Source organism: Corylus avellana, chromosome ca2 (assembly GCF_901000735.1).
Source record: "Corylus avellana chromosome ca2, CavTom2PMs-1.0".
Lineage (NCBI taxonomy): Eukaryota > Viridiplantae > Streptophyta > Magnoliopsida > Fagales > Betulaceae > Corylus > Corylus avellana.
Genome location: NC_081542.1, coordinates 13724123 through 13735275, shown reverse-complemented (window position 1 = coordinate 13735275; position 11153 = coordinate 13724123). Strand labels below are relative to the sequence as shown.

The following is an 11153-nucleotide window of genomic DNA, read 5'->3' as shown; positions in this document are numbered from 1 at the left end:
ACAATAACTTGGGTCGAAAAGTAGATCATCACGATTCCTGAACAAAGCTTCTTTGACACTACAACACAAGCATTAGAAAAGAAAAGTCTTCTTCTAGATGGTGAGCCTTCATATATGCCACCATCAGCCTAGTCTGATCATCCATTGAAGTCCTCATGCGAGAGGCCCATGTACCATCAACCATGTTCTAATAAGTGATCAACCGGGTTGTAAAACATAGATGTTTGATAGGTGGAAAGATAAAAAATAGGTCAACGACTTAGTGAATTAAGCACATGTGATGTCGATATGCAGTGAACTCAATTTTTACAAAAGCATGATAAACTACATGCAATAAGGCTTCTAATAGGTATGTAAGACGTAAAATCATGTTGATGTAATAATAATAATAATAATAATATATAATATCATATGAGTGGCGTCCCACATCGTCTGGATATAAAGATGGTTATATGCTTACATGTATATTTGTGCCCTTCTGGACAACAACGAGTTTTAAAGCCGTGATGATCATAATCTTATTATCTCTATCGCTCTCTCTCTCTCTCTCTTGATTGCTCTAGGTGCCCTAGCCAACCAAATTTCATTAGGGTTGCCATGAGGGCTCTTAAATAGCCCAACTACCATGTCCGCAAGTCTTTAATGTATTCAAATCATAAACTATGTGACACCGATCGATCATCAAAAGAGGAGTGATCACTCTAGGGTTTTTGGCTAGCTTTTAGTGATCAATCACTCCTTGGAGGCGATCGGTCACCCTATCATTGAGGCCCAAAAATAGCCAAGTCTCATTTTAGGTCCATTTTCCCTAATTTTCATATAAATCTTATTCCTCATTAATTCTTAAGTTCTAATTAAGGATTTATTAATCCTAATTTAGATAAGAATATTATAAACATATTCTTTAAAAAAAAAAAAACAAGAAAAATAAAGGATTAGGTGGAAATGAGAGATAATGGGAAAAGTCTCTGCAACTAGTGTTGGTGGGATTCTCTAGTGACCCACCGCCCCATCTTCACGGAGCTTTTTGATAAACTCATAAGCCATAGGGCCAAATTTACTTTATGTAAATATTGGAGCATCCTATACATCGGTACTCCAATGCATTTCTCCTTTTGAATTATAACAAATAATGAATCTTTGGGTACCTACCACAAGATCCCTAAATTTCATGGTCATAAAACAATACAGTGCTTTCTATTATCTATGGAGAAATGTTAAAAAAGGTACTTTTATCATACTTTATTGATATGGCACTGTAATTTTTTTATTTTTTTATTTATTTTATAATATACTGTATATCATTACTGTTTACCTAATTTGGGCATAAAGCAGAATCCTTTATAGATGTGGAAGACATCCTTGAAGACTTGGACCATGTGGCCTTTTCTAATTGGTACAAGTGTCAAGTAGTATTCTATCATTATGATTGTTCTCTCCTACGGTTGCATCATTGCGATAAATCAAGAGGCGTGTACATTGGTAGCTACCGAAACTGTAACCTCCTCTTTCAGTGTCTGTGTCTTTCCCACATGGCATTCAAGAACAACCTTCTATTGTGCACACCACTGGAATGCCAATCCATGGAAGAAATGCAGGCTTCCATGAAGAAAGCCAAGGCAGAAGGTGCAGACCTTGTCGAGCTTTGTCTCGATTCCATGTCATTTTCCCACATTTCTGAGGTCCAGAAGCTCATTAAACTAAGAACTCTGCCTGCAATTGTCTCTTTCAGGTACCTCCTCTGTTCACTTTTACTTCTATACCATGCTGTATCATCTTCTTTTGTTTTTGTTTTTTGCTTTTCTCATGACCTTCACTCCTCTCCCAAACTTCCGCATGTACATAATATATATATTGATTTTACCATGCAAAATAAAGGAAACACAATGTCTCCATATGTTTTTGGTAAAAGATTATCACTTTGGATGATCTGTTCTGTGCTCTTCAGAACTATTTCCTCACTTCTTTTTCTAAACTCTCTCAATTACCCAGTAATTAAACCCAAACTGTGTCAATTATTGAACAGTAAAGCCAACTCAAAACACTTTCCATCTCATTGCTACATCTTTTTCATTTTTTTTTCAACAAGGCTGAGGAAATAGCTCGGATAACTTATAATAAATTCGGGAAAAATACACTTTATCCCCCAAGTCAAACATCGTTTTTGATCTTGCTTGATTGTCGACAAATTTGTCCATCTATTACCCGTTTCTTCTTTTTTTTTTTTTTTGCCTTTCTACTAAAAAAATACTTAAAAATGATTATCAAACCCCACCAAGATATTTTTTCTAATGCTACGTATACTTATGACTTTTAAAATTAAAAATACTTATAAATATAAAAATATAAGTAGGTGTGCGTAGTATTACCCTGAATAGAATGTCGGTAGGAGGTGTAGGAATAATATATGTATATATACATTGATTTTTTCTTTTTTTAGTAACTTTCATATCCAGCCGACAACCGTGCCGGTGCACCGCCTTGACCCTCCGTTAGTTTTGTCAGTGGTCCCTAACTTTGTTACTAATTGCATTCAATCGAAGCAATCTACCCTAATAAAAATAAATAAAAACCCCTTAAATTATAGTACCTTTGATAAGAGACTAGCCTTTTCCAGGGGTCAGCTTTGCTCGCCTATACGTACGAAATTATGTCACAGCTACACGTTAAAAAGTACATTTATTTACAAGGACAAAAGTTATACATTGGCAAACTTCTAAAATTTTAATTATTTAAATTATATTTCAATTTTTTTTTTTCTTTTTTTTCACGTGACTGGCTTAATAAATGAGATTGTGTTCTTTCGAACTCATAACCTTAACTAAAAACTTAATCTTATTATAAAAATAAATAAATTTAATCACTTAATTTATATTATAATAAGTTTTATAGGACTATTGGTATTTTTGCTAGGATGACATAATCAATAACGTCGAGCCATGTAATTAGAGCGACAACCAATAATTTGAAGAAAATTGAAAGGAGCATAGTGGGATGGGTTATGAAAAGCACCCGGAAGGCTCCAAGGTGAGAGGAAAGTAGAGGTGGTCGGAGAACATGGCTAATTCCTGAGCCACAAATTGCTTATCACCACCAAACTAACCCTACCATATGCAAAACATCATGGCTGTCTGTAAATACTTGTCTGGACCCAAATGCCCTCGTTTCTTCTCACTTTTTTTATTCCCTTTGTTTTTGGGGCTTTCTCACACTTATCTATTGGAACACCCAAAAAATAAAAACATAAAAAACAAAAAACAAAAAGAATAGTTCCCACCAAGGCCTACATTTTTTTGAATTTGAGAATTGTTTATCTTTGTCTCTCTACGGACACAATTACCAATATGGGCCAAATCTACCGCCCTTCCGGCCCTCCTTCTCCTTGCTACTATGAGGGGTGCTTAAAAGACCGCTTGGATAGCCTATTTCTTAGAAAATATGATCGTTTCATTTTAAATGAATTTGATAATATTTCGTTAGTTATAGTAAATGGGTATTTTTGTCTTTTTACTTTTTGAGGAGACAAAAACACCAATCTATTATAACTAACTGCATATTATCCTTTCTTAGACTATTGCTAAGAAACTATTGATTGTTAAGTTTTAATTTGCCATATAATGTTTTTATTGCGGTCTTTGTTGGGATGCATGTAACACCTCGAAATTAATTAAATAAGGTAATTAACTTGGAGTGTTACTTATAATGCTCCCACATTACTTAACTAGAAATACTATCTCAGACAACAAACTTCATAGTAAACTATAACGGAAAGCATAAAATATTGTTCTGAGTTGAAAGACTAAGTAACCTCAGCAATATTCTTCTATCATCAGTAAAACCCAGAGCCTCCAAGTATGAGACAATTACAAATATACAATATCGTCTCAGATATAACTCTACGCAAATGATATGCATAAATGTGCCTCTAAAAGCCTTTTGCTCAGCGTCTTCAGCCTTGCGAACAACTCTAATCTGACTTTTGAGATAAACAAGTTAAACTGTAAAATACCGTGATATTTTACAGGTAAAAAAAAATAAAAATGTGCAAGTCTACGACTTAGGGAATAGGATCCTTTCTAGTCTATTTTAAATTGGAGAATATCCAGTTAATGGTTAAGATTTCTCCAGAGAGTTCCTAAGGTCATAAATAGGACATCTGTCCCATTAATATAAATAATAATAAAATATTATTTATACTTTAAAAATAATTAAAAATTAAAAAATATTTAAAAAAAAACTAAGGGGTGGTCGGACCAACATCTGGAGTGTATCCCACCCTAAGGCCGAACTAAAAAAAAAAAAGATGGAGCCACCCCCAGGCCAACAAGGTGGTTCCGCCACCCCCTACGGGGTGGCCAGCTACCCATCTTTTTTTAGGTTTGGGGTGGCTTCGGCCATCCCATGACCCTTGAGAGGGGTCCGACCACCCTCTATGGGATGACTAGCTACTCATCTTTTTTTATTATTTTAGTTTTTATTTATTTTTTAAATATTAATTATATTTTTTTATTAAAAAAACACATGACACATTTGTGATACTAAAATTTCTTTTAAAGAAATTTCAGTTATGAATCAGATATATACCCACAAGTCAATAATGGGCTAGAAAGATCCGAATCTTCGACTTAGTAATGTCACTGGTACCCGGGCCCTTAATTCCTTAAATGTCCATATCTCTCCCACTAGCATTAATCGACCACCACATGTCATGCTTTCAATCCACTTGGAATTTGTCTCTCATTCTCATCCCTTCAATTTGCCTGGGCCCCTCAACTCATCCCAAGATTCCCAACCATCCGTTCTTTGCTCTTCCCACGTTTTTTGTTCGCCCGAAACGAACTGTCACGGACAACACCTTTTATCTGCTCAAATGCGCAGCTATCACGCACTATGCACCACAATCTCAGTCGCTCCTTTCATATAATCTCAGCCGTTAAATAACCACTAACCTAAAACATGGTCATATAATGCTAAAAGAAAGATCTACGTCACTTTTAAAATTATTATTAAATTAAACCCTAAAATATAAGATTATTGGATAATAACAATAATCGGAACACAATATTTGATGGGTTATTTCATATGTTGATTTACTCATTTGATAATAGTCAACTTCTTTAAACTGGAGCTGTTTGAGAAAAATCTATGGAAATACTATGATCCATTAGTGGGTCTTGATCATCATGGGGAGGAGCAACCCCTCTCTGACCAATTTACTCTTTAATAAAAAATTGAAAGAGTTTATAAATGATAGGAAAGAGGAATTGGAAGGATCCTTGGATGAAATATTTGAGCAAAACAGAGGTTTCCACACGAGATAAGCAATCTTTTAATAGTTAAGGATTAGCATGTGAAATATTTTAATTAAATGGGAGGTTGAATTGACGGAGTCAGGGTTCTTCTGACCGATACCATGTTAAATCATCACTTGTTCTAAAATTGTAAGTTGATAGACAGTGATAAACATCTTTACATCTCTGATACCATCTTAAAATAATGATGAAGCGAAAATAACAGAGGAAACAATATAGAGAAAGAACACAAAGAATGTATGGGTGGTTTGGTGTTAGACACTTACGTTCATCACTCGAAAGAGTCCTAAGGACTACATTGTGCTCATTAACTTGATTTTGTCTACAATACAAATGTCCCTATTTATATGATATTGCATAAATACAAGTAATCAAATATCCTTGATTTGATTATAATCCCAGTATTTGATTACAATCAGCTCATAAATAGAGAATATTTGATATCAACCTAATTATGGAATGTGCGAAAAATATTATATATTTTTCGTATATTCTAACAATATAGTAGTGTAATAATAAAAGACAATTAGGTGTATAAGACATCTCCTGAAATATGCTAAAATTGCCATTTCTCAGGCTCAAATCGTCAAGGACCTCAGGCAAAGGAGACTGCAAGTTTACCTGCCTGCAAGTGCTGAGGCTGGCTCTTGAACTAGATGTTGAATTCGTTGAGATGGACTTTGAGGTACATCCTTAAGGATATATTATCATATAACTGTCATAACTACCACTATGAGTACACTCAAATTTCTTTAATGATCACAAAGCAAAGCTGAAAATGAAGTCGTTGTTCATTTGTGATGCATTCTGATTTTGACCCTCTTGTTTTCTCCAACTGAAATGAAACTTTTTCAGGTGGCATCAGATATTGGCATGGCTGAGCATCTGTACAAGCGTGCTGACAGCAAAATAATAGTATCAAGTTATGTGAATGGTGGGAAACCTTCCACTGAGAGGCTCGGCCATCTGATTGCATGCATGCAATCTACTGGAGCGGATGTTATCAAGCTTGAGATCAACGTGGATTATATCACAGATCTAGCACCAGTTTTCCAGATGCTTACTCATTGCCAGGTATCCCTTTATTCAATTGATGTCAATCATATGATGTTATGTATTGCTTTCCCAACATTACTTTCAACATTCTTTAGAGAGCGTATAAGCTTAAGATGATAGAAAATGGTGAATCTAATCATTGTAATGATTTTGTGTATTCAATTTTAACAAAAATGGAAAACGACATGTTTTCTAGGAGAATTCAACACACAAGTCAGGCAGTTGTTAGACTCATGCCATGAGACAAAATATGTTCTTTAGAACACCATATAATGCAGCATTTCCAGTTCACCTTAAACACACAAAATAAGGGTATGTTGGGTTTGCAATTTTAAAATGTGGGATTTTTACAAACAAAGTTAAGTATTTGGTAAAATCGCAGTTTAGCGTTTAAAATCATGTCTTAAAAAATGCATCCCATTGCCTGCGATTTGAAAACATAAAAAATCAACGTTTTCAAATCACAATTTTTTTAAAACCGTACTCCCAAACACTATATTTCTGCAGTTTGGTTTAAAATTGCACTTTTGGTCGCCAAACGCATTGTAAAAAACAGAATTGGAATTGACCCTGAACCTCTAGTTCTTCCTTTGTTTTAAAGATCTCTTCAGGTGTGTACAAAAACAGATATTAATGTTTATCCTTGCCTTTATTGAGTTGATTACTTCTATTTTCTTCCTGTACCTCAAGCAACATAAGGCATCTACTGCTGTTATGTCCATCTCCAGGTGCCATTAATTGCTGTTGCAGTGGGCAGTAGAGGCCTAATAAGCCAACTATTGGGTCCTAAATTTGGTGGTTTTTTAGTCTATGGATCTCTGGAAGGCAAATCCATACCTGGCTTGCCAACTCTAGTCAGCCTTAAACATATTTACAAACTTGAATACCTGAATGCAGATACAAAAGTTTTTGGTCTCATTTCAAACCCAGTAGGCCATAGCAAGGGCCCTGTTCTGCACAACCCTGCCTTTAGGCACACAGGATATAATGGAATTTATGTTCCCATGTTGGTTGATGATATCAAGGAATTCTTTGAAACCTATACAGGGACTGACTTCGCAGGTTTCAGGTATGCACACATTCTTTCATAAAAGAAATAGAAGAGCAGCATTTCGTTGCTTGTCTTTTAATGTTTTTTTTTTTCTTTTGCAACTTGGCTGCTATATCAAACTTCTAACTAATTGTGCTTGTTAGAATATTGATTAAATAATTAAATTTACTCTTTCCTATAAGCTTAAGGTTTTAAGATAAGTGGTAATTTAATATAGTATCATACCAAAGCTCCTAAGTACGAATCATATCTCTATCATTCACCTCTCATTTCAATTAAACATTCCACGTGTTGGGCCTCACTTATTAAATGTTGGGAGATCAATACCTTTGGGAAGTCATTTTGTAAGTCTATAATATAGCATATTGAGATATCACACAACCCAAAAGCTTAAGCTCATGGGTTTGGGCCCAACAATGCTATATTAACCACTCACACTTCTTATATATTTCCAATTTGGGATTCTATTCTTTTTACAATTACACATATACTCAACAATTTCCCCCTTACGTGTGAGTCCATCACCACATTGAACCATCTCTCCCTCGCTTATGAATCTTTTTACATTTCCAAGAGCATCACGCGTATAAGAGTTGCGGGAGCCGGCACAACTCCAAACCAGACGCGTTCCCGACACCCATCATAGGAAACCAAACATGGCTCTGATACCAATTGTTGGGAGATTAATACCTTTGGGGAGTCCTTTTGTTGGATCGGACCTTTAAGCATCTCATCTAAAAACCAATTGGTGTTCAGGGAGAGAAGCCAAATCCTTTTATGACATTCGAAATCGCACCCCGCAAGGCATGTTCTAAGAGTTGTTCAAATGAACAGAGTGGCATTGTTGTACCTCAACAATCCCTCAATCAACATGACACCCCACGACTCAAACCCATGATCCTGGCTCTGATACCATTTGTTGGGTGATCTTGGGCCTCTCTCAACCTAAAAAGCTAGCTCAAGATGTGAGGCTTTCCCTCACACTTATAAAGTGACCACTAACCCCTTCCACAACCGATGTGGGATAACCCCAACAGAATATTGATTAAATTTACTCTTTCCTATAAGCTTAAGCTCTAAACATCAGTAGTGATTTATCGGTGCTTCTTAGGTAGGATGCCAATGCTTTGTTCTCTAACTTATGGTTTTTTCCTCTTTATTTGTTGAATCTTGTAGTGTTGGAATCCCACATAAGGAAGCAGCAGTTGGATGCTGTGATGAAGTTCATCCACTGGCAAAGGTCTGTAAACTTGGTGATGTGCATTACTTTCTTTCTTTTTTCTAAGCAAACTCGATTGCAAATTGTTTTTTTTTTTTTTGTTTTTTTTGGTGTGTTTTTTGGTATAAGATCTACTGCCTGAACAGGAAAAATAAAACTACTAGAGGTTAGTTAATTAAACAAGATTTCCTTCATTGTTTGCTTTAGTAGTGCCATATATACTGAAAAGTCATGTTGGATACCATATTAGGGGCCGAACTATGTATTTCTGCTTGGTTCTTCAGTTGGATCCGTTTGCTTTTGGTCTCAATCCCCAACCAGAATGAAATGAGGTTCATGTTGAATTAATAAACAAACTTTTTGAGAATGGTACTAATATGGTTGTTTTATATACAACTCGGCTAAGTAATTGGGATTACTAAAATCCAATAGCTGGACTTTAACAACCATCATGCAGACTTATATATATATATCAGACATTAACAATGATAAGTCAGAATTTCAGCTTTAAGGCACATTATATGTTTGAATTTTCTGTGTCAATTGTAGGGTAATGTTTATATAAGCCTCTAAGTTGTGGTGCTTTCTCAATCAGTCCATAGGAGCTGTAAATACTATAATAAGGAGGCCCATTGATGGGAAGCTGATTGGATATAACACAGATTGTGAGGCTTGTATCACTGCAATTGAGGATGCACTAAGAGGTACTATAATAACCAAAGTCTCATTTTCTTGATTATTTGGTAGTTGGCTGTATGCACCTTTCTAACATATCATATTCTAAGTGTTAGATGGTAGTAACCATAGCCAAGAACATAATTTGGCTTGTATTTTTCTTTCTTCCAGGAAGTGTTGAGACAAAGATAAATTGTCAAAGATTCCTTCTGGCTTATTTAACCTATGATTCTTTACTTTCCAATACTGTTATTAATATGAAGATTTCTTAAACAGAATTACAGGCAACCTGAAAAGGATGATTTCTTGAGGGAAGACTATAATGATAGTCTAGGTAACATGATAGATTGTTGTATCAGGTGGAAGTCTAGATAACATCATTAACATCTCATTTATATGATCAGGTGGACGAGTTGTGAATGGGGATGCATCACATGCTTCTCCTCTAGCTGGGAAAACTTTTGTGCTGGTGGGAGCAGGAGGTGCAGGAAGAGCACTTGCTTTTGGTGCTAAAAGTAGAGGTGCTCATGTTGTCATATTCAACCGGAATCATGGTAATAGAAACCCTATAGTCTTCCCTTAAGCATAACATCGAAAACGGATTTATTCGTTCTAACCGCAGACTTTTCTCTTTTCGAAAGAGAGAGCAAAGGCTCTTGCAAATGCAGTTTCAGGGGAAGCTCTGCCATATGAAAGTTTAGACAGATTCTGCCCAGAGAAGGGAATGATCCTTGCCAATGCTTCTGCTGTAGGAATGGAACCAAATTCAGATAAAACTCCTGTTTCAAAGGTTCTATCCATTGATCATTATATTTGTTAGATTATTTTATATTCACTAATTCTTTGTAGGGTTTATTCTCTTCCTTATTTAATCTAGGTTCTATATAAATAGAGACCATTGTAATACTGTTTATGATATATATTTTAATACAAGATTCTGCCCTAACGCTTCATCAAGTCTCTTTCTCTGCTTCTGCTCTCTTCTCTCTTTCATATTATATTTCTCATCATATATTTCTACAATATTGATCTCTTGTCATGCTTGTTTAGGAATCCTTGAAAGCATATGAGCTGGTTTTTGATGCGGTTTATACTCCTAGAAACACCCGGCTCTTGCAAGAGGCTACAGAGGTTGGGGCCACTGTGGTGAGTGGAGTTGAGATGTTCATCAGACAGGCCCTTGGGCAATTTAGATTGTTCACTGGTGGCTTAGGTACCAATCTTCCTCTTGAGACAAACCATCAATTGAGCTCATATTTTCATTGTTAACTGAATACTATATTTATGTGTATAAGAAATACAATCAGAGAATTAACGAAAAATATTACAGAATAAAATCAGTATGTACAAAGAAATATAATCAACCTAGACAAGAAAATAAATCAGTCAGACAAATATCAGAATATATTCTAACAGTCATATTGAACCTTCTGTATCTGCTTTAACAGCAGGGTCCTTTGTTGATGACAAAACTTTGCTTTTACTGCTTTGCAGCTCCAGAAGATTTCATGCGCAAGCTTGTTCTAGAGCAATTCTGATTCTTATACCCAACAATGCCGAGAACAAATGTGTGTGGTATCAATTCCTTCATTTCATCTGCTGTATTTATGAAATAAATCTGTGAAGATGCTGGCTCAGCTTATATGGTATATTTGAGGTTACTACTTCAGCTTAAACACCTTCACCGGCTTGTCAATCCAGAGGCCTTCCCGTACCCTTCTCTTTGAAGGATACTCCGCAGGATCAATAAGGGCATAATTATGCACCAAGTATTGTAAAAAAAAAAAAAAAAAATGGTTTTTTTTTTTTTTTTTACCGTGTGTATAAAAAGAAGCTTGAG

General features: G+C 35.5%; 1 protein-coding gene across 1 annotated transcript; it reads left to right on the top strand.

Moving 5' to 3' along the window:
* Positions 1-1466: 1466 nt before the first annotated feature.
* LOC132170783 (bifunctional 3-dehydroquinate dehydratase/shikimate dehydrogenase, chloroplastic-like) lies at positions 1467-10952 on the top strand. Its single transcript, XM_059581886.1, has 10 exons — positions 1467-1732; positions 5889-5997; positions 6168-6386; positions 7097-7437; positions 8596-8659; positions 9234-9342; positions 9718-9867; positions 9955-10103; positions 10364-10526; positions 10808-10952. The coding sequence occupies exons 1-10, from the start codon at positions 1533-1535 to the stop codon at positions 10849-10851; spliced, it is 1548 nt and encodes a 515-aa protein (XP_059437869.1). The 5' UTR covers positions 1467-1532; the 3' UTR covers positions 10852-10952.
* Positions 10953-11153: the final 201 nt, after the last annotated feature.

Excerpts from the sequence above, each read along its gene's own strand:
- LOC132170783 (XM_059581886.1), top strand. The coding sequence starts at position 1,533 with ATGGCATTCAAGAACAACCTTCTATTGTGCACACCACTGGAATGCCAA. Across the intron at positions 7,438-8,595 it reads ACTGACTTCGCAGGTTTCAG|TGTTGGAATCCCACATAAGG; the intron begins GTATGCACACAT and ends TGAATCTTGTAG. Across the intron at positions 10,527-10,807 it reads ATTGTTCACTGGTGGCTTAG|CTCCAGAAGATTTCATGCGC; the intron begins GTACCAATCTTC and ends ACTGCTTTGCAG.